The sequence below is a fragment of the Ambystoma mexicanum genome, chromosome 1q (assembly GCF_040938575.1).
Source record: "Ambystoma mexicanum isolate Mex_15411 chromosome 1q, UKY_AmexF1_1, whole genome shotgun sequence".
NCBI lineage: Eukaryota > Metazoa > Chordata > Amphibia > Caudata > Ambystomatidae > Ambystoma > Ambystoma mexicanum.
Genome location: NC_090922.1, coordinates 536,931,445 through 536,955,007, shown reverse-complemented (window position 1 = coordinate 536,955,007; position 23,563 = coordinate 536,931,445). Strand labels below are relative to the sequence as shown.

At 45.5% G+C, this 23,563-nt stretch overlaps 1 protein-coding gene across 5 annotated transcripts in view; it reads right to left on the bottom strand.

Moving 5' to 3' along the window:
* The window catches only part of CIC (capicua transcriptional repressor), a 2,254,744-nt gene that overhangs the window by 1,597,128 nt on the left and 634,053 nt on the right, over positions 1-23,563 (bottom strand). For all 5 annotated transcript variants that reach the window (XM_069640957.1, XM_069640955.1, XM_069640959.1 and 2 more), the window contains exon 7: positions 7,566-7,731. In XM_069640957.1, coding sequence (XP_069497058.1) covers positions 7,566-7,731 — 166 coding nt within the window. The remainder of the gene's footprint in view (positions 1-7,565; positions 7,732-23,563) is intronic.

Genomic DNA, 23,563 nt, shown 5'->3' with positions numbered 1-23,563 from the left:
CTTGTTGATGTAGGACATGGCTGTGGTGCTGTCTGTAAGGACCATCACTGTCTTCCCTTGTAGGTGTTCTTGGAAGGCTTTTAGTGCTTTGAACACCGCCAGTAGCTCCAGTAGGTTTACGTGCTTGGATGCTACGCTCGGAGTCCACACTCCGTGAGCAGTCTGATGGGATAGGTGAGCCCCCCATCCTGTGAGGGATGCGTCCATGGTTAGAGTGGCCTCCACCGCGGGTGTGGCAAAAGGTTTCCCTATTATCAGGTTTTCCTTTGTCCACCATCGTAGCGAGAGAACCAAGGCCTGCGAGACCACCACTAGATCGTCCCATTGTCCGCTGGCCTGACACCACTGGCTGTTGAGCCACTCTTGCATTGGGCGCATGCGCAGGCGCGCGTGATGTACCAAATAAATACACGACGCCATCATTCCTAGCAAGCGCATCGCTTTGCGCACCGTCACCTCTCAACCTGCCACATATTGGGGGATCTGAAACAGCATGTTTTGGACCCTCTCGTTGGAGGGGAAGACGAGGCCGTCCTTTGTTCGAATTAGAGCCCCTAGGAATTGTTTGACTTGGGTGGGGTCTAAGCTGGACTTCTTCTCGTTGATGGAGAAGCCCAGCTGGAACAAACGGTCTAAAGTCTTTTGGGTGTTTGAGAAGCATGTCTCGTAAGAGTCCCCTGTTATGAGCCAGTCGTTGAGGTAAGGGTATACTGGGATGGATAACCTGCGCAGGTGGGCCGCTGCCAATGCCAGTACCTTCGTGAATACCCTTGGAGCAGATGCTATGCCGAAGGGTAGCACTCTGAACTGGTAGTGTTTGCCCTCTATCATGAACCTGAGGTATTTTCTGTGCACTGGCAACATTAAAATATGAAAGTATGCATCTTTCATGTCCAGTGTCGCCATGTAATCTCCCTGTGATAGCAGTGGGATCACCTCCTGTAAGGTCACCATACAAAACTTTTGGGGTTTGACAAACTTGTTCGCTGGGCACAGATCTAATACAGGGCGCATGGTTAGATCCTTTTTGGGTACAAGGAAGTACACTGAATAAATACCTTCCGTTACCTGAGATAGAGGCACGACCTCTATGGCTCCTTTTTCCAGCAGTTGGTCCACTTCTTGGAGAAGGATGGCGAGGTGTTCTGGTGTCATGCGGCATCCCCTCGGGGGTCTGTATGTTGGGGAACTGTTGAACTCTATACAGTAGCCGCGGGCTACGGTGGAAAGCACCCAGCGGTCTGATGTTATTCCCTCCCATGCTGGAAGAAAGGATGTTAACCGGCCCCCGACCGGCATTGCATGGGAGGGGATGCGAATCTTCGCATCACTTGGTGGTGTTGGTGGCTTGGGAGCCTCTGGGGACAGAACCCCGGACTCTCCCTTTGCCACGGCGTTGACCCCTCTGATTGTACTGGCCACTATTTCCTTGGTAGTTGCTGGCGTTGGCCACGAAAAAAGCGCTTATTACCAAATCCCCGCCTGTTAGGGGGTTTTGAAATTTGGTCTAAGGTCTTTATCGTGTCAAATTTTTTCTTCGCGTTCTCCAGCGCGTCATCAACTGCTTTCCCAAAGAGGTAGGACTCCTCTATGGGCTTATTAATAAGGGACGCTTGCGTTTCTGCCTTAAACCCGGAATTACGAAGCCAGACGTGACGCTTCAGCAAAATTCCTTGTACCAAAGTGCGGCCAGTCATCTCTGCTGCATCGAGGGTATTCTTGACGATGCTTTAGTTGTCCAGAGAGCCCTCGTTAACTGTAGCCAGCAAACGAGTTCTTAGGGGTTCGGGAGCTTCTTCAATGTCCTGTTTAAGCTTTTCCCATTGAGCATCAGCGTAGCTTGCCAATAGTGTGTTATTATTGGCAATTCTGGTAGAGAATGCTGCAGAGGTGGTGATTCTCTTGGCTAGGGCATAAAGCTTCTTCCCCTCTTTATCTGGGGGTGCCACGCTGGTAGATAGTGGGACTCCGGCCCTTTTCCTGGTGTTGGTCATGACCAGGGAGTCCGGGATTGAGTGACCCTTAATATATAATGGGTCTGATTGAGGGGGAGAGAACAGTTTCTCAATCCTCGGATTGATCCCTCTCACTAGTGCAGGAGTGGACAGAGAAGGGGTAATACGTCTCTTAACTGAGGCGAGGATGAAGATAGTTTGGCTAGTGAGGGGTTTTTCTTTGATAATCCTCTCCACAAAATCGGTGTCTGGGGTGACCTCCCCAGTTTCAAGTTAAAAATGTGCTGCTGCCTTCTTCAGCAGTGCATTGAAGGTGGGCTGATCATCAACAGGCGAAGGGTTCCTGACTGGTGTAGTTTCAGTAGACCTGATGACTATACTGCTACTGCCTGTGTCTGTAGACCTAGCTGGTGACTGCCAGGGATTTGGGTCACCCTCGCCTGTGTCCTCCTGGAATCCCTCCTCACCTAAGTTAGTGTCCTCGTGAAAACCTTCCTCTTCTTGTTGGTCTTCAACATAGGTGAACTCATCTTCCTCCTGGAAGAGGGTGTCTTCCTCAGTGAGGTCGTAAGAATATATGTCCTCCTGTATGGGGTTATAAAACTTCTGGTATTTAGCCCTTGGACTCTCCAGGGGTGCCTCCCTTGGTCTCTTGGGTGCCGTGTCTTCTGGGATGGACATGAACCCGTCTAGTTTATCCATACAGGTCTGGAACCTTTCAAAGGTCCACTGAGGTCGGCCAGGACGGACTGGGAATGAAAAAGGAGTTTCTTCCTCCTGTAGTTGTCTGGTTCTGTCCCATAACGTCGAAGAAAGTGTGCCTTCGCCTTCTGAGGAGCCTTCTCGCTGGCTATGGCCTTCCGTCAGCGGCGGGAACTGGCCTGATCTGTTTTCCGGCGCTTTCGGCGTATCTTTGGCCTTGTGCACGGTTTTTGGCGTCTCACTCGCCGTACGTCTCTGGCCGTCCTTAGATGATATGCGCACAAGGCTTTCGGCGATCATTCTCTCTTCCGAGGGATCGGTCGCCGTCGCGCTATGTAACGTCGAGTCCTTGCTCGTCGAGTCCTTGCTGGCAACGTGAGCGCTCTTACGATGCGTGTCGCCGGAGGTTTTGGTGTTAGCGCCCTTATCTTTAGAATGCCCAGTCGCCTGTCGCGGAGGCGGTGGCGGGTAGGGCCGACGACCCTTACGGTCGGCAGAAGACGCCGGTGGGCCCAGCGTCCCTGTTGGCGCTATGGCTGCCTTCGTCTTCGACGAATGCGTGCCGGGGGGTATGTGCTTTGGTGTTTTTCCGTGTGCGTCCTTGTCGCCGGGCTGTTCATCCCCATAAACTGGGCGTGAGCCGGGCTTGTCGGGGCCGGGGACGGACGAGGAGCGTGAACTCTCCTTTGAGAGGTCTACAACCTCCGTTACAGGGGCCGTGTAGTCACTGTCCTCGTCACATTCGGCGGCGGCGGCAGCGGGCGAGGAGTCAGGCCTAGACATGGCATAGGCCGCCCACCTTTTGACCCTGTGGTCTTTTAGAGTTATGGGCTTTAGTAATTTACAGGCCGCACAGCCTTCCTCTTGGTGATCGAGGGGTAAGCAACGGTTGCACCGTTTGTGCTTGTCCTTCCAGGTATATTTACCCTTGCAAAGCGGGCAAAACCTAAATGGCGTCCTCTCCATAGCTGAGGGCAAGAAGTCTGACTACGACCTCGGAAGAGAGGGAGGGGAAAGAGAAAGGCATTCTTAAAGAGAAAGAAAGACCACACAACCCCACTCTCCCTACTGTGTATGGCCGGCGAGGCCAGGCCACGTGTTCGGCAGCACCAAAGGATCCCCTCCGCTCGTCCTTCCGTCGAAGATCTTGCTCGGCGGAGAAACAGCTCTGCGTCGAGGGAGGGATCTACGTTATTGATATTAATAACAAACGACCAAAGGTCGAAGAAACTATTTGTCAATGTCTCTCGAGGAGCTCCGCATAAAGGCGACCAGTAGCTGGGCAGAAAAAAAACAATCTGAGGCACCTCGACGCGTGAGGGATTGTGGGTACAACGGACGTCACTATAGGGATAGTAAGTCTTACTATGTGTCTCGACTGGCCTGCATTGGAGCAGGCAGTTTGACCAGGTTTTCTTTTTGTGGAATAGCGCTGTTAATAGCAGAGCCAACAGGAGTAGTTTCTTATGTGCAGTTACTGCCATATATTGGCAGAGCCAGTTTAGACATGTTTCCATATAGCATAATTACTGGTGTTAAGCACAAAGCAAACAGGAGTAGGTTCTTACATGGGAATAATGGCCTATATAGGTACAAAGAGCATAGAAATGTATAGGCACAGCCAGTGTTACAATGTTTTTTTATATTTGGATATATCATGGGAAAAGTCTCATGAAAATGTGTTAGGAAATGATCCTATGCACTTGGTGACTTGCATCAATTGGACGTTATCATGAATCACCCTACAAAACAGAATGCAAACTCATTTTTCACAGAAAGTGTGCAATGTAATACACCATATCTATTAATCTAATATTCAACATAATGTACTCCGGGGAAGAGCCCCCTGGACTACCATTGGTTGGTTGGGCTCCCTCGATACGTTTGGTCGCTCATGTAAATTTTGGCCAAATATTTACACCCCACCAATTGAAAAATGCACCAGTTGCCACTGGTGCCAAGACCTTGACTCATCTATGGGGGATAGTGTTGCAACACACAGCGCTGTGGTGTAGGCAACAGTTCTCATTGGCACAAACAAAGGGACTGATGGGTGGGTCGGAGTGACTCCCAACGGCTGTGCGACTTCAAATTTAAAGGCAAAAAGCACTCTTGCTGTGCAAATTGCTCTGGTCCTGTCCCAAAAGAAGGGTGAGGTGGTGGGACGGGTTGTACATACAGTTGAGATGAAAGGGGATAAGACAGGCGTACCAGTTGTTTCCACTGGCTCAACGGAGGGCGATAGCTACCCCTAATCGAAAGAGCAGAGCTTTACCATCCAAGAGTTCAGTTTGGCAGTACTTGTCACACCAATGGCTGACAGACGTCTCTCTGTGACCACTTATGCTTTGGCTGTTCAGTTGAAGTGGCCCTGCGGACATACAGAAACCTGTGCTGGGGGTGCCCCAGCCCACCTATCATAAGCATCAGTAACATTCAAATCCTGTGTGGCTATCCAATCATGGAGAGCCAGTTCATCCACAGTCCTAAAAATCCTCTAGTCTAGTGCAGATGTGGATTTGGGCATTGTGATGAATCTGGGCTACCTGATCCCGACCATGGGGGTGGCCATATGAGGGAGGACCACCTGGGTGGAGACAACCCTCAAGGAGATGACACAACATCATTGGAGAAAGTCACATACTCCCCTCCCCCACACTCTCCCTCTCCCCTTTTAGGGATGTTCCCTCCATTCCTCATGCCCTGATGGCATATTGAAACACTTGCTCCATTTATTTTATTTATTGTTTGCTTGTTAGGCACATATACAATAAGAAAATACTGTTTCAAAGCGCCCCAAGAAAATAGTGTTTCAACAATTGCCAAATCGACTAAGTATTCCCCAACATCACACAAAGCAGAGTATGTCAACAACAGACGAGGAAGAGACATGGGGCAGTAATGATCACTCCCAATAAGATCCAATATCAGCTTCCTCAACATCGCACAAGGAACATCACGATAACAACCGAGACGGAAAAGAGGGACAGAGCAATGAAGATGACTAAGACTGGTAAACCAACACAGCGGCCTAGTCTTTCGTAGCTGTTCAATCATGCCGGGAAGTTTAAATCCGCCACAGTTAACAGACAGAAGGGAGAGCTGCAGATGCTGGGCTGTGCGTGAACTGTGCTGACAGCGATCAGAACGCTGAGGGAAAGCATGTTGCGAGAAGCAGTGAGGTGGCGAATCCAGACGGCAGAAAGAGAAACCGAAGTGCAGAAGGCCGGTGTCTGAGAGCGCGGGGCAATGGGAACCGTGCACAGTAAACAAGGACACTGTGGAAGGTGCAGTGGCTAACACGACACATGCAGAGCCAGCAAATTGAAAGGAAACAAAACGCAGAAACGCAAGGGATACTTAAAGCACCCGGTAAGCCCAGGGAAGATGGACGGGTTACTGGGTTGCCTGAAAGTGTGTGCCGCTTCATGAAAGTAACGCAAGAGATGCAAAGGGAAGCTTGTGAAGAGGTTAACTTATTTGTGAACCATGCCACGAACGGGTCGCAGAACCCACATTTCAGAAGAGAAAGCAAAGTAAATGTGAATGGTCCTGGAAAAGGGGCACAGACCCAATGTGTGAAAGAAGCAGTGAAATGCACTCTTACAAGGGTCGATAAGCCAATACTGGGCAAATATTTCATGGATAAAAGGAAGTCATTACACACAAGAGAGTATACCAGGCAAAGCCAAGTGTATGAAAGACTGCACAGATGTCCTGGCCGGAGAGTATACCAGGTAAAGTGAAGTGTGTGTAATAAGTTACAGCAGGAGCAGAATCTTAAAGAAGATCCATGCCCTTGGGATTTTTACGGGGAACTTGGTTATTCTTTGTTTTAACTTTTTGTATTGGTAAAAGGAATCTGGGTAAGGGAGCCTTTACATGGAACTGTGAACATTGTCCACTGGGAACTTTTTCGTTGGATTCATACCTTGGTGTTGGATTTGAACATTTGTGCACTTTGAGAGCCAGAGACAATATCCTTTGCAGTTAGTTTTAGAGTGTGAGAGCCAGACTAGGATTTCGTACACATGACATATTTTTGCTTTGACATCTTGACCAAGGACAGACCCCCTTGGTTTTTGATTGACATAGGGTATTTACCTCCTAGATTAGAGATAGTGGGCATTTCCTAACCCCATTTTATTTAAATCAAAGTTTATAACCAAAAACCATGAGTCCTCTGTCTGCATCTCATGTCTCGCTCCTCACAGTGTGTAGGGCCTTCTGCCAGTCCCAACTAGTTCCTGGCCCACATAGGATACTTTAAAGATTCTGGCCAGAGCTTGTGAAGGGCATAGCCATAAAAGGCCATTTCCTTCCACTGCCAGCAGAGAAGACGGCTAACAAAGAAAATGTGTCAAAAAGGCTCTGCACTGCAGTGTATGGGAACAATGCCCATAAAGTAAAAACAGGGGTTTGGGTTCCCCTGCACTACAGTCCCTAAGTGAAAAAGTAGAACTATACAACAATCAAAGGAAGAATGGATCCCTCTTCACTAGTAGCATTAAGGTCTAACCAGTGCCCCTTAAACAAAAACAAAAAAGAGTTAAGAAAGGGAGTAAAGTTAAAAAGACCACACTCACCAAATCTAGGTCAAGATCACAAAAACTGTCAGTGCTGTGATGGGTATCCCATTAAAAGAGATCAGAAAGTTATTTCTTTCAGCAGCTTTCCCAACACATATTCCCCCACTCAGGAAAACAGTAGTGAACGACTGAAATCACCACCAGTTCCTGAAGACCTCACACCTTCCATGATAATAACTGGTTCCTTTTACTGCATTCATTCAGTGGCTAAAGAAAGCTCAGCTACTGTGATCATTGAAGTATCTGGGTATTAAATCACTCATTTACCTCCTGTGATCTCAGTGTTATCAGGTTCAAGGTATCTTGTTGCTGTACTAACCTCCAGTAGCAGCAGCAGTGCCAGTTTCAGACATGCTTCTCTCTCTCATTTCTTTGTGGAGCCCACCAGGTCCAGGAATTAAAGGCTTTACATCAGAGGTTGATTTCTTCCGGTCCTTATTGCACCATTTCCAGTCCGGATGTGCCTTGAAGTGTGCCTCTTTCACCTACAGAAATCAGTAGAAGAGGAGTCAAAGTGGTGTCCCACACGGAATTACATTTCTCATCCCTCCTTGCCCCACAATGGTAAATGCTATCCCATCTCCCCCTGGCCTCAGATTAAGATAAAGCACCCAGAAAAGGCCCCAGTTTGAAGTATCATGTCTTGTCTTGTGTCTTGGGCTTGGGATGAAGCATTAATTTCCCCTGAAAAAAAAGCACCTACCCCATGGCTGACGTACCTCCTTGAACCATCTGATGTTGCTAGAGATGGAAACACCAACCTCCATCCCTCCTGATTGTGCTTAAGATCGTAAACCATTAATTCCTTCAACAAACAACCCAGAATGAAGCACCCCTTAACAAATGCCTAATCTTGGCTAAAACACTCTTCCTTCCATCACGCAATGGGCTTGTGGCTTAACCCCAGATTAAAGCACCATCTTCCAACCTCCCCAGAATTCACCTCAGACTGAAGCCCCAATTCCTCCTTACATTTTCACAAAGAGAAACAGCAGTCCTGCTCTATCATTGGACTCAAAGATTGAAAAACACTACTTCATGTATTACTGACCTCACCTGAGACCGAATCACCTCTCCCACACACCATGCCCTCAAACATTCCTCTCTGCCATTTAATTTCCTCCCCTGTATCATTCAAAACTGATTAGATTATTGTTGAGCTGATTTTGTGGCTTGATATGCATCAAAGATTCAGAATCTTTGCATAATCCCAACCTCTAGAGGCTGGACCGAGCAAATGCTGACATTATTTTAAACAAACCTATATGTGCTGAGTTAAAGATGAATCTAATCAAGCAGCTTGTCAAGTAAACCAGAACACTCAATGGTTAGGGGACTATCAACATTAGTGGAAAGAAACCAATTAATGAATTCCTGACCCAACATTAATACTGAGTGTAGCAACAGAGCTCACCAGATAACATACAGTAGAAGCATTCAGTTGTTATCAGATATCAAGTATTAATACCGGATCTATGATGTTTCTCTACAGGCTGTTTTCATCGAAGCCTGGTTGCCCTAGCCCGGTTTCAGCAATGGGGAGTAAACATCATTCCCGCTGGGGGCCCCCTTCCATGGCCCTATAGTAATGCGTGGGACACCCCTGCAACCCCTGTTCCCTCCCCGCCCTCCTACCCAATCTGCCTGGTGTCTGTTCAGAGGGGGACAACCCCAGACTCCTGAACGGCACCTCCCTCCCTTTCCCAACTCTACAAACATACTTACACATGCACCCCACACACATATACACACATTCCCCGCCTTACATCTCTGGCCAATGCTTCCTCCTCCGCCACCGTTAAGCGTATGTGGTGTTCCCCGACAGGATGCCAATACAGTGAAGGCGGCCTGTCGTGGAAAGGGATGCAAGGAAAGCGGGGTATTCCTTAATAACATCCCACAAATTACTTCCATCATAGGACAGATTACAATTTAAACCTACCCAGAAAATTGTACTACTAATATTCATCCAAAAGCCACAAGCAGCAACCGACTGAGCTTACAAACTCTAGATGCTGGACAGGCATTTTGACATTACACTGACATAAGTGCTACCTTTAAAAGCACAAGAATGTGTTGTTTTTGAAACGCAGCTAAAGGAAAAACATCCTTAACTGTTACAAAATGTACATTCACGGTGATAAATGTTAGACTTTGGACTGCATTTTTGATCCGCGTTGGGCAAGATTGTATGTAGTACCCTTTGGGTGCACTACAAAAACCCTGATGACCTGGCAATAGGAAGCAAACCTTTGGTATTATTCTGTACTACACAGGTTGGTAGAATGATTAAGCAGCAAGGCTTATATGAAGAGGGCTCAATTTGAACTGTAGGGGAGTTACACAGAGATTCACAGCAACTAGTATTCAAATAAACTCTTACACACAAGGTTTCTTGAATAAACAATTAATTTGTCAGTCAGAGAAATCCTTCTTCAGAAGGGAGCAATATAACAGTAACACTCAAATATACTTCAAACTACACACTCTTAATAACTCTAAAGCAGTGAGTACCCTTTTGGGATGGCCTACAGTCACAACCTACATCCTCAGGTGACTTCAGTAGCTAGGGTGCTGGGGACATTAATATATCACTGTCGCATTTAGAATCACTTAGAAGTAAGCCAAATGAAAAGATTATTAGAACATACAATAGACCACACTTAAGCAGGCAAATACTTTCAGATCCCCCAAAAAGAGTCATTCAGTGGAACAGGCTAAGCCAAAGTCAATGGGCACAAGCCTATATGAGCTGAAGCACTTCTTTGCAGGTAAGTAAGAAAAGTCTTTGCACAATGTTTTAGAAGTCTTTGAAGAAAAAGAAGAATCAATTTAGGGCCACAAGCAAATCTACAGCAAGCAGTAAGTTCTCTCAGACTTTTACAGTAACTTTGAATTGAAGAAAAAGTGCAGCAGATGACAACTCAAGGGGAGAAGTCGTCCTTGCAGGGGCTTCTCTGTCGATACGAATTTGGAGTTTAAGCACATCAGCAGGGCTTCACCGGGCAAACCAACGGTCCAGGAGTTGTAGCATGCGTCCTCTTCAAGTTCTTCTTCGGTTCCTTTGTCCGGTGGTCCACTCTGCCTTCCAAGCCAAAAGCCTTGCCTTTTATTCAGTTCTCTCCCATCCATTCCAGCCTAGCTGTCAGTAACCCAGCAGTGTGACTGTCCTTCCCAGACAGTCAGCGGGCCAATCACTACAGAGTGCATTTGGGTCTCCTAGGAGACTAAGCAGGCTGCATTTGCAGCTACAGTAAACCACCCAAGGGTGCAATTTGTCAAAATGGCCCGCTCGTCTTTTTTTTCAGTTTCTTTGTGGAATTGATCCAGGGGGTGGACAGTAGAGGCCGAATCTTCAAGATGCGAGAGCAGGAACGCCATATTCTAAATGCAAACAGTAAGATATTAATGTCCCCAGCACCCTGGCTACTGAAGTCACCTGAAGGTGTAGGTTGTGTCGGTGGGCCATCCCAAAAGGGTCTAAACTGATTTAGAAACAAAGTGTGTACAGTATTGAAGTGTATTTGTGTGTTACTATTATATTGCTCCCTTCTGAAGAAGGCTTATTCTAACTGACTGACACAAGGTTTCTCGAATAAACAATTATTAATGTATTTAAGAGTTTATTTGAATATGTGTCACTGTGAATCTCTGTGCAACTCCCCTACAGCTCACATTGACCCCTCTTGAGATAAGCCTGGCTGCTCAACACTCTACCAAAACTGTGTAGTACAAGCTTATACCAAAGGTTGAGTTTCCTACACCTGTAGTCAGAGTTGTTGTAGTGCACCCTAAGGGTACTGCATACAAACTTTGCCCAACAAGCTTTTTTTCCTGCTTTTCACCAGTACCTGCTCCAATGTGCAATGCTTTGTACTGTACTTTGACAGCTATTGTCAAGCAACATTCCTGTGGCCAGATATATTGACCAGAGCATCCTCTGACTGTTTCTAAAGTGTCACTTTTGTCCTTTTTAACTTGTGACCAAAACCCGCTCTTTGGGGGCCCTCCCATGTAGTGGACACCGTTTTATGCACTCCAACGTCTCCAGGGACTCAGTATGCAGACCTTGCTACATAAACCAATGCCGCAGATTTGTTGAGAGCTTAGGAAGACCAAATATTAGTGTTTGTGCATGGTTTCAACCATGTTATTGTAAACTCTCACACTGGTAGAGTGGCTGAGGAGTCTGGCTTCACTGTTACGAGGATCGAGGCATGGAATTAAAGGTTAATCTAGTTACACACAAGCATACAGTAAAGCTTAGTCAATACATATATATATTTGTGTGACAAATATGATATACCTGCAATCGTCCTTCCGACACTAGTATCTGCTTAGATTCACAAGCGGTGCATAGGACGACATCTCGTGGTTGTTGTGGAGTATTGCATGACTGGTTTCGAAAATCAAAAGGGGACGTCGACAGGGCGTGTTTGTAATACTATCCATAGTGTCACGCGTTGAGGTCCTCACATTGTTTTGTTTCTGACAGCATGAATTGTATGCGCGAGTACAGGAAGGTAAAGAATATGTGCGAGTTGTCTCTGTACCTTCAACTTCAAAAGGGGAGGGAGAGTGGGTGCATGTGAATCTAAGTAAATACAAGCGTCAGAAAGACTAATACAGGTATGCAATACTTGTCGTCTGAGGCTTGTGGATCTGCCTAGAATCAAATGCTTTGCCTAGACTAGCGAGCAGTACCTGGAGAAGGAAGTGGGCTGTTAGAAGTTATGGAGGCAAAAATATGACTCAACACCGCCTTACCCACTTGAGAATCACTCCTTGTACGAGTATCAACGCAGTAGTGTTGTGTTTAAGTGTGACTTGAACTACATGTAGCTGCTTTGCAGCTAGCACGGTACATTTGCAAATGTTTTTTGATCTGTTTTTCTTATAGGCTGCATGTTGTCTAGACAGCACATGCTTCTTTCTGCCGAGTCTTGTGGGTTCTGGAAGAATGCTGGCAGCTCTATAGACTGACATGAAATTTAAAAATAAATGTAGGTGAGAATCGGGGATGTGGTCTTAACACTATGTTATCTTTATGAATGTTTATACATGGGTCTTGAATTGAGAGCGCTTGACCCCCCCTTATTGAAGTGATGGCTATTAGAAAAGTGGTCTTATAGGTATGTTGTTTAATACTAGCTTTATGCATTGGTTCAAAAAGGCGGCCCATAAGCTTTGTAAGAAAGACATAAATCCCACCCTGGAATTGAAGTTGAAATTGGGGGACACAGTCTTGACCCCCTACATGAAGGCTTTAACCACAGGAACCCTCCACCAAGAAACTTTGCTGTGTGGTTGTGTATGCCGAGAGTGCAGCTAGATAGACCTTTAGAGAGCTAAACACTAACCTTGAATCTAACAAGTATCACAAGTAGCTTAATATTGGAGTAAAGCACTATATAAACAAAATAAATACAATACAAGAAATACAATATTCGAAGATGAACAGTCAATTGGATTGACATTATTTGTTTTGCACCACAAGACAAAATGTTTACACTTGTTGAAATAACCGTGCCTTTTGTTTAGTTTCTGTGCCTTCTTTAAGATGCCCGTGCATCTTTGAGGCGAGTTAGGTGTCCACATTCTATGACCTCAGGAGCCAAGCAGCCAAGTTCAGTCTTTGAGGATGTGGGTGGCGTGTTGCTCCCTGATGTTGGGACAACATGTTGTAAGGGCTCGGCAGCTTGATTGGATGGTAAACCAACTTGAGGTGTGCAAACTGTTAGATGTGCCCACATGGGGGGGGCAGTAGGATCGTTCTAAGATCTTCCTGGTGCAACTTGTGGATTTGTTTGTTCAGAAGTGGTAGGGGTGAAGGGGGAAAGCGTACACACATTTCTCTGACCAACTGATCCATAGTGCGTTCCCCTTGGCCCTGTCTGAGAATACCTGGGTGCGTAATCGTGGCATTTTGCGTTCTCTCATGTTGCAAAGCGATCGATGTTTGGATGCACCCAGTCTTTGAAGACGTTGTCTAGAATGTGAGTGTAACTACCATTTATGCTCCGAGGGGAGCTGCATGTTTCTTCTTATCACATCTGCTACAGAGTTGTGTTCTCATGGAACATATTGCATTAGGAGAAAGATGTTCTCGTGAGAGACCAATTCAAACTAGCTCAAATAATTTGGGGCAGACTTCATGAGTGTATCCCCGCCTTGCTTGTTTATGTAAAACATGGCTGTTGTGCCATCTGTGAGGACTAAAACTTTTTTCCCTGCTGGTTGCTTTTGAAAGGCTTGTAGGCGTTTGAACACTTAGTAATTCTAGGAGGTTCTTATGCTTCTTTGCCATCGAGTCCATATGCTGTGCACTGTGTTAGGACAGTTTGTATTGTATTATACATATGGTCCAAAGAAACGATGGCACACTATGTATTGTAAAAATAAAGGGTTTCTTTTATATACAAGCAGACCAAGGGATTCTTGGATAATTAAGAACTATCAAAGCATATAAACACATTATAAAAATACAACACTATGCTTTAAATACACAGATCAAAGCACAGACCTTATTTAGTACACCTTACAGTATTGACCTTTATATACACATTCAGAATAGGGCACACCTATTATGGGCGAGTAAAACCGTAAGTTACTTTTAGATTACTTTAAACAAGGAAATCGCATTCTCAACAAAGTTGCAAATATACTTTTCTGAATAGTGCACAGATTCAAGGAACAGTATATACCTCTACTACTTTTGCGATAACACACAGTTATACTGGATGGGTAAGACCTTTTTGGCGTAAAATACAATTACAGTTGCTTTTCAGCTCAGTGGAACACGTCTCTAAGATAAGCAAGAACTCTTTAAACTAATTATGTATGCACCATGCAGACAAAGGTCAGCTACACCTAAAGAATCACTTTTCAGGAGGAATCGCCTAATGTTGTAATATTCTATTAGAGTTGGTTTTTAAGATCAGTGGAACACAGATGGAGATAAGCAATAACTAACTTGTTTTAGGATGGCACATAGCTAACACAAGTTAAGGAAAACGAATATAAGGGGTCATCAGCAACTTAAACACAAGTATAACCTTAGGCAGACTTATTCTAGACATTAACAGCAAGTCAGGGAAAACAAGATCCAATTGGAGACACTCATACATTTATCCTAACAGGAATAGTAAAATTAAAACATTACTTTTGGGGAAGAGGCACAACCAATTCACTGGTGAGTAACCCAACCTTATATACGCTTTTCAGAATAGTGCAACACACGTTCAAGGTAAGTAAGAACTTTTGCAACTGTTCACTCTCAGAGTTCAAGCTACCAACCAACTTCTTTTACAAGTAAGTCACTTTTGAACACTTGTTATTCTTTTCAAGGCAGAACCCTTTTATTATCCAGCCCTTCCCTTATTCGACATCATGAGTTCACTCAGAGGCAGTAGAGGGACCCTAGTGGTCTAGGTGCCAGCTGTAGGCAGGGTGAGATAGGGCTCAGTTGTATGCAAAGTCAAAGTTCCAGAAGAAGACTGTTCAAACAAGTAAGTATTTCACTTTATATACCTGTTTACTGCATAACTATGTAAGCCTTGCATTTTGATTCTATCGCGCCCTATTACCTCTGGGTCTGGTGCGCGTAATAAGTGAATGAACAAACAAACTTTAAAGTTAGTTGAGGGTCCAGGGACTTCGGAATCCTCCTAGGGTGTCTTCTCTGAAGTGGGCCTGGGTGAAATGGATGAATGGCCTCCCAATCACAGAAAGCTATACAGAAATCATAAAGGCTTAAGGTAGGTCAAACACCCCAACCAACACAGTACCTGAGCACAGAAGAAGAGTTGCAGTAGGAGGACTTCAGGATCTGCAGCCAAAAACCTGGTTGATGGAATCTTTTGTCAAGAGGATGAAAGACAGGACTTTGGAACAACTTTTGCAGCAGGGATCACAGGAGAAGGATCCAGCTCTGTGGATTTGGCACCTTTTCAGGAGCACAGAAGACAGAATATTGCTGGTCGGATTCTTGTCGTTTGTGAGGTCCAGCACTCTGAGGAGGGGACTTTTTAGACTGGCATCGTGCCTCTGGAGATCCAGCCTTGAAGCCAACGAAGATTCAGCGACATTCGTAATTCGGAAGACCGAGCAGTGCACAATGGCTCGAGGTACCAGGGTATTGAAGCCCTGCAAGGTCGCAGCACGACATAGGATGGCTCAAAATGCAGGTGGTATTTGGACTAGTGGATGAAACCAGCCTATGGGTAGAAGTTGTGATCGGGACTCCCGGGTCAATTGGAAGGAAGTGCTACAGCAGGCTCTGGTTACACAGCAGGCTCTCTGGTCGCTGGAAATCGTCTCAGCTGTGGTTTCTTCATCTTCCTCTTCGGTTCCAGTGGTGGACTACCTCTTCAGCTTCCAGTATCAGACTTTTATGCAGGAAACCAGCCAATCAAACTGCCTTGCCACATTCAAACCTGGGGGGCTGGGGGCAGCAGGGGGGGGTTGTGAGGGAGGGTTGGCAGTCCTTTCAGGACAGCCAGCCTTCCCGTTTGAACTGGATTCTCGCAGTCAGGCTGGAAGACAAAGGGCTGTAGAGTTTTGGACTCCTCCCTCACTTTCTGCCTTTACAGACACTCTGGAGCCTGGCGGGGAATCCACAGGATTACTGCCGAAGACAACTTTAACACAAAGGATTTTCCCACCCTGAATGTCAGGAGAAGGAACAAGAAAGGACAAGGAATGCTGGGATAGCGAAAAAAGAAGACAGATCCATTATGGTGCAATGAGTACCCATGGCTGCCTTTACCGGGTCTGTGTGAAACAGCCCACGGTAATGGTGCACACAATTAAATCACTGCCACCAGCCATTTAAAGCAAGTTTGCCCTAACAAATGTTACATTTAAAGTGAGAAAGGGGATACCCAGCATCTCCCCAGCACTCCACATAAGATGGGGGGTGCTGGTCTCACCTAATAAAATGTAAAGGGGATACAACGTTATTTTCTACCCTTGGGAACTGTAGTTCTCACAAGGTTAGCCAGAGAAAGTTAAAAGGGGAGTCCCTAGAGCAGCCCAGCAACAATAGGCACTTATTGCCAAAAAGTTGTCAAAGAGGATAACTTTTAAAAGAACTATGGAGAGTGTTATAAATGACACCCATAAAAAGAGTAAAATACTGAGTGTGGAAAAAGGTTAAAAACTCAGTCCAGCCAAAAGTTCTTGGGTTGACGCAGGTCAGGAAGATTTATCATTGATATGAAAACCTTACGTAACGCACTGTTTTATGGAAATAATGTGCTCCGCACCCTGAAAGTGATGGGTCTGTTAGAGTTGCTTCCACTCCGGGGTTGAGAAAGTCTTTGCCCTTTAATAGGTTTTGTTTTGACCACCATTACAGTGCTTGAACCATAACCTGAGAAATGAAAACTAGGTCGTCCCAATGACAGTTTGAGACTATTATTTCACCAGCCACTCTTGTATTGCACTCATGCACAACCTTGAGTGTGGCAGCTAGACAACAGTAAGTAAATGGGAGTGTGAGCCGAGACATACTCTAAATGAAATGTAAGATGTCAATTCCCGCCACTCTCCCTACTATAAGGCTGCAGCCTGGTGTAGGCCGAAGCCAGCAATGAGTCGTCAAAGACGGTCATTGAGAAGGTCTTCAACTTCTGGAAGTATTGTTGCCGAGTATCGCTCGATGAGTCGAGCGTCAAGAAACGAAGGAGGCGATATATTAATGAACAATATCAAATAGCTGTAAAGCTAGGAACTCCACATAGAGTGACTGACCACAACGGCGGACAAAAATAATATGCAGACCTTGACGTGTGAAGGACCATGGTTATAGTGCACGCCACACTAGGGTTAGTATTAAAAGCTTCGAAAACAAGTCATGCAATACTCCACACCAACCACTAGATGTTGGCCTGTGCAAAGCATGCGATTCCAAGGTGGTCCAAAAGACTCAAATATATATTACACAGCCCGAGTAAGTTGCTCAACCCATAGGATGAGCACTTTTTGGGCAGCTTATATCTCCGCCCCCCTCTCCCCTCTTGACAAATCTTCACTAACCTTTGCAAACAAAGTATATGGCCCAATCGGATTGATTTTGAGAAGTTTGGAGAGGTTTTGTCCAGGGGGGCAAAGTTATACGGGGACAGGGGGGGGGGGTCACAAAATGTGTGGTTTTCCTCAGAGAGGAATGGAGGAAAAAAATTCACACCTAGAGCCCAAACCGCTGGACGGATTTTCACCAAACTTAAAAAGGAGTGGCAGCTTGGTCCCAAAAGCATGCTTTTGTAAAATTGATGTAAATCCGTCCAGTAGGTTTTTTTAAAAACTGCCAAAAAGTAGGTAATCAAAAAATCAGTGATATCTGTGTCCAGTCCGCCGAGGGCTCACTTCCCTTGTCAGTCCACAGACATCCTCCTGGACAATCCAGGGCCCGGTGTGATGTCAGCGGACATCGGTCCCATCCACCAATTGGATGGTGAAAATCATGAGCTGCGTCGGATATTTTGAAATGGTCGCCATGTTAGAGTCGCAAGCTGCGCCCATAGTCTGCGGATATTGCAATAAAAACATAAATAAACACAACATTGCCCATGTCAAACTAATGAAACAATCTCTGGGGGGGTGAGGGAGGACGAGGATGGATGGGATGGGATATAGCAATAGAACTCCAAAAAATGGTGTTTTTCCCCCTTTGAAATTCGCAAACAGTTCAGGACAGCCCTGTAATGTTTGCAAACTTCTGAGCTGTTTGGGGCCATCCATACATATCTTTGCATTACAGGGTTGGTGAAAAGTTGTTTTTGGATTGCTTCTAACTTTGGTGCCACTGAATGAAACTGCATCAAATGTTGTGTAATCATTCTAGATCCGAACTTGAATGGTTCTCAAAAGTCTGGTGCTGTTTTGCCAAGAGGGAACACAAAAGAGGGTCCCAAAATATTTGAAAGGCTTATACATTTGGTGCCATTTCACGAATCTGCACAAACGTTTGCAAAAACATTTAAGACCCAGATTTGAATGTTTTTGCAATGTTTGGCGGAATTTTGTGAAGATGGGGCAAAATTAGAGGGGAGGTTTGAACATTTTTAGATGGCTTATAACTTTGATGCAGTTTAACAAATGTGTACAAAAGATTATAGAAAGATTATAGACCCAACCTTGAATGTTTGTACAAAGTCTGAATACATTTTGTGAAGTGGGAGCCAAGTTATATTACTATATTATGTACGTACATTTCGACACTTTCCAAAAATAAAACATGGACGCATTTGCAGCAAAGTCGTGCAAGCAGCATTGGCAAGGACCTGAAAACATGGTTTTGCAAATGTATCTGTGGTAGGTACAAAAAATAGTGATATACTTTTGGTGACCGAGGTAAAGCCTGTGGCCATGGGCAGTGGACAGATTGTCAGAGTCGACAATCTGGCTACTGCTCATGACCACGAGGGACCCGCAATGGGGTTAAAGTGGGCATGGCCAACAGGGAAGGTCTATCTGGTAAAGTTTTTCAAAATCGGGATACGTTTAAATGGGAAATGGTTTTGCCTGTGGCTAAAATTCTGCCCGTCGCTACAGCTCGAAGTGCTGCACAGGATTGCATCAACAGATCACTGTGACTACCGCTGCATACACTCCGACAATGAGAATCAGCAGATAATTACTGATGCCGCCGAAACGGGTGCCCACGTGGTCACCAGGCCACCCCTTCAAATCCTTAACCACCTTTATTTGCGACCATACCGGAACAAGATATTGAGTTTGAGATCATGTTCACTAACTGAAGAAACGATAACTAGGATGTTGTCTTGAAAGTAGAGCACAAAATCATATCCTTCATGACTCTTTGAAAAGCCGCCTCCAGAGATTCAATGATATCTTCTTTAACCAAACTCGTTATTTCTTTGGACGCCTCCTTCCTCAAAGTAAGAGGTACACACCACAATTTTGGAGAAACTTGCACTGCACAACTTTTAAGTCTGATTTTGCGACACCTTCCTTTTAAACATCCAAGTTTCTCTCTAAACACAACAGACGTATTATTCTTGGGAGAAGGGCGATGGTTGTGACACAGCCAGGAATCTCAGGGTTAATTGTCAGGCCCATGTCCCTTTGCTGCTGCCACCCCAAAAGACATCCCCCTTTGTTGGATACATACACTTTGGCGGATTTATTTTTCCACTCAAGGGGGTAGCCATGAAACGGTAGTACACGAAAATACTGTATATAAAAAACGGAATGGTTGAAATGATCAGATTTCAGTTGTACCAAAATTACATACAGCCGAAAATGCAAACATTTTAACCATTTGGTTTTCATTATAGCGAACAAGGGAAGCAGGGGTGGCAGGTCCACCCCCCTCCCCCCGCCATCCAAAACAAAGTTTTGAAAAAAGAAAAGGACCCTGCAGCATGGATGAGAAGGGATCTGGTGCTGCAGGGACTTGCCAGCACACAGCAAAGTGTGCCGCCAAAAGCGAAGTGGGGGGAGCGGGGTCTACAAAGGGGATTCAGCTGTGGGATGCTTATTTCTAATACAAACATTTATAATACAACCTTTTAGTCTCTGAAATGTTCATATTCGAAATCATCACGTACGTCCCATGAAACACCCCCACCATGGTGATTTCTGAGGTTTTAAACTGATGTTTAAGAATATATTCTGCCATGCATCTCTATTGATAATGTTATAGTCAGAAACAGAATCTATCAACATTTTCACTGCTACACCATCAATAAATACTATGGAGTGGGGATTTTCATGCAGTCTTTTGGATGGGCCTACCACAGACACCGACCAACTCACACCACAGGCTTCCCCATCAGACCCAGTTTCTTCAACACATTCATAATCAATGTCTTCATAAAGCTCCTTAAACACTCAGATATATTGGGACAGCATTTTGTGAAATGCCCCTTCTTACCACATTTATTATAGTGTGTTTGGTGGCTAGGGCATTCAGTATAACTCGCTAAGTGGGAGATGCTTCCACACCTAAAGCATTTTCTGTGCCCTGAGGTGGATGCAATTCTGTTAATGCCCTTTTTGCGATCAACCACCTCATCACGCTCATAACTTTTGGGAGATTGATGATAGAATGAGGGGTTTTCTTTTTTGAGGATTTCTTGGGTTTGTGAGAGGATACCACATTGACAGTCTCTGCAGACTCATTTGCATCCAACTCCTTCACACATGCCAACATGAGCTCAAGAATCCTGGCAATATTCAATACTTCCTCTAAACTTGGGTCACCCCTGTCCCAAATTTCTTCCCTGGTCTTCGTTTCCATTACTTTCAACATAAATTGATCTTTTAAAACGCTCATCAAAGGAGGTGCCAAAATTATATTTGTTGGCGAGCTCCCTGAAATGAAATTCACAATTGACTCATCTTTATAGTGCTCCCTCACGCTGAATTGATAGCATTTAAGTATGATACTAACCTTCTTTTCAAAATGTTTCTCTAATTTTTTAGAATTACATCATAACCAGAAGGAGACTATACCCTCACCAGACGCCTTAGTGAGATGTCGAGGTTGGGGGACTTCAAAATGTGCCTGCCCTCATAGCCCGAGCAGTGCATAAGAAGGGCCCTACGCCTTTCCATATTAAAGTTTGGGGCCATGGATTGCTGTTACATAATCAAGAAAATAATCCCTCCATGTGTCCAGGTGACAACAGGGTCACCGGGTGACTGGAGAAAGTGTGGATGTAGAGTGGCCATGCCAACACAAGTTCAACAGCCCACAGAAGTTATAGCAGAGTCTCAATGAATACCAACACGTACAGTGGCGAGGAGAGCATTGAAAATATGGAGTAAGTGAAAAATGAGGAGTAGACTAGTGCAGTTACAATATTACCCACAGCATGAAACCTAAACATTTGCATGCAACAATAGGAACAGTGCTGGTGAGAGACATGATAGTTACCAGCCTCAGGCAAAACACCATACACAAATTGACGAAGCAAAGATTGAGGGGATGCACCTAGTTCAACCGAGGCAGATGGAGTTAGCAAGTTCCAGGAAGGTGAGGTTCAGCTAAGGCAAGGCACTCAGTGATGGCAAGGAATCAGGTTCAGTCACAGAGAGACGAAGAGTCAAATGTCCAGTAGGGAAGAGCAGGGTGCTTACCGGGAGAGCACAACAGGTTACTTGCCAGGGTATGCCTGGTACCTAACACACTGTGGCCCTGATTGGATGAGCCATCCCTCATATGCAGCCTATCAGAAAGCCAGCAGGCGTGCCGGCCCTCCTTCCAAGGCCAACTCCTGGCCTCTTCATCCCTTACTCTTTCTTCTACTAACGCCGCATTCGCAATGCAGGAGCTGTGGACAGAGACAGCGCCTCTACAACGGGAGACTGTCCGAGTCCTTCACACCATCCATGGAGCCGAGGTAAGCCCCTGCGGGCTTTGTTTGCACGCGCACATTTGCACCACCATTTCATCAAAAACAAATGTTTAATTTACACACAGGGTCATGAGAAGCTTTATTTGCAAAAGAAAAGCTAGAATAATCTTCACAAACTTCTGTTTCGACCGATCTTGTGTGCCCTCATCTCTTTGGAGAAACTCTGATCTGTTTTCTTAGCAGTCTGGTCTTGTCTACATAGTAGAGGACCGCTCTCCTCACATCTAGTGTGTGGAGTTTTACCTCCGCTGTGTTTTTGCATTCTTGGAAGAAAGCCGGTAGCCCTAGTCACTGGTTTACATGAAATTTGGAGATGAATTTAGGTGAGAACCTAGGATGAGTATGTAAAACCAGCTTGTCCTTGTGTACAACAAAGAAAGGATCCTGCACTGACAACGCTTGAATTTCACTGACCCTTCTTATGGAAGTGATAGCCACTAAGAAGGCAGTTTTATAAGTCAGGTGTTTGAGACTAGACTTGTGCATAGGCTCGAAATTAGGTCCCATGAGCTTAGCGAGTACCACATTGAGGTCCCACCCTGGCGGCAGGTTACAAATTGGAGGGTGGAGTCTCTTTACCCCTTCCATAAACACTTTGATGACTGGTACTTTCCACCATGAGACCTTATTGTGAGAGGTTGTTTAGGCTGACAAAGCCGCCAGGTGGACCTTAAGGGAGTTAAATACTAACCCCGCATCTAGCAAATGGAGCATATAAGTTAGAATGAGTGATGGGAGTACATTCTATAGGGTTGATTTACTTAGTTTGGCACCAAATTACGAATATTCTCGATTTGTCAAAGTAACAGTGCCAAGTGTTTGGTTTTCTTGATTCTTTCAAGATATCCATGCATCTCTGTGGCAGGTTGAGATGTCCGAACTCTATGACCTCAGGAGCCAAGCTGCCAAGTTCATTGAGTGCAGCTGCGGGTGCAACGTTAGCCCCTCGTGCTGGGTGAGTAGGTTGTACTGTCACAGGAGTTTGATGGGCTCGTACATCGTCAGTTTGCGCAGATGTGGATACCATGGTTGTCTTGCCCACATAGCAACTAGGATAAGCGTCATCGGTTCCTTGTGTATCTTGTTCACTCCACCTTCCTCATTAGAGAGGTTGGTGGAAAAGAGTAGGCAAATATTCCTGACCAGTTCATCCATAGGGCGTTCCCCTTGGAGCCTGGCTGGGGGAACCTGGACGCGAAATCTGGGCATTGAATGTTTTCACTTGTGGCGAATAGGTCTATTGTGGGGAAACTCCACTGAGAGAAGAGGTGTTCACGACGTCTTTGTGTAGTCACCATCTGTGTTACTCTGGAAGGGGATCTCTACTCAGAGAGTCTGCTAGCCAGAGAGGTTCCCCTGGAACATGTTGGGCTGACAGGTAAAATCTTCTGTTTAAGTGCGCATTTCCAAATTTGTTGGGCAAGCCTGAACAGATTTTGAGAACGAGTGCCCGCCTGTTTGTTTATGTAAAACATCGTAGTTGTGCGGTCTGTAGCGCCCTACACTGACTGGTTTGATAAGAGGGGTTTGAGTGCTCGAAGCGCTCTGAAAACTGCAGGAGGTTCCAGCAGATTGATGTGGTTCTGAGCAACCTTGCAAGACTAGAGACCTTGAGCTGTGTGGTGAAGGTAGTGAGCTCCCCACCCTGTTAATGAGGCGTCTGTTGTGACAACAGCCGGAACCTCTGGGTCGTAGAAGGGTTTCCCTTTCGTTAGATTCTCTCTCGTCCACCAGCGAAGAATCTGTACTAGTGTTGGCAAAACAACCACCAGATCGTCCCACTGACCACTTGCCCGAGACAACTGTTTCGCCAGCCACTCCTGCATGGGTCACATGCGCAGGCGCACGTGGGGAACGAGGTAAATGCAACACACCATCATGCCTAGCAAACGCATTGCTTTGAGTACCCTTATTTTGCGACCGGCTTGAT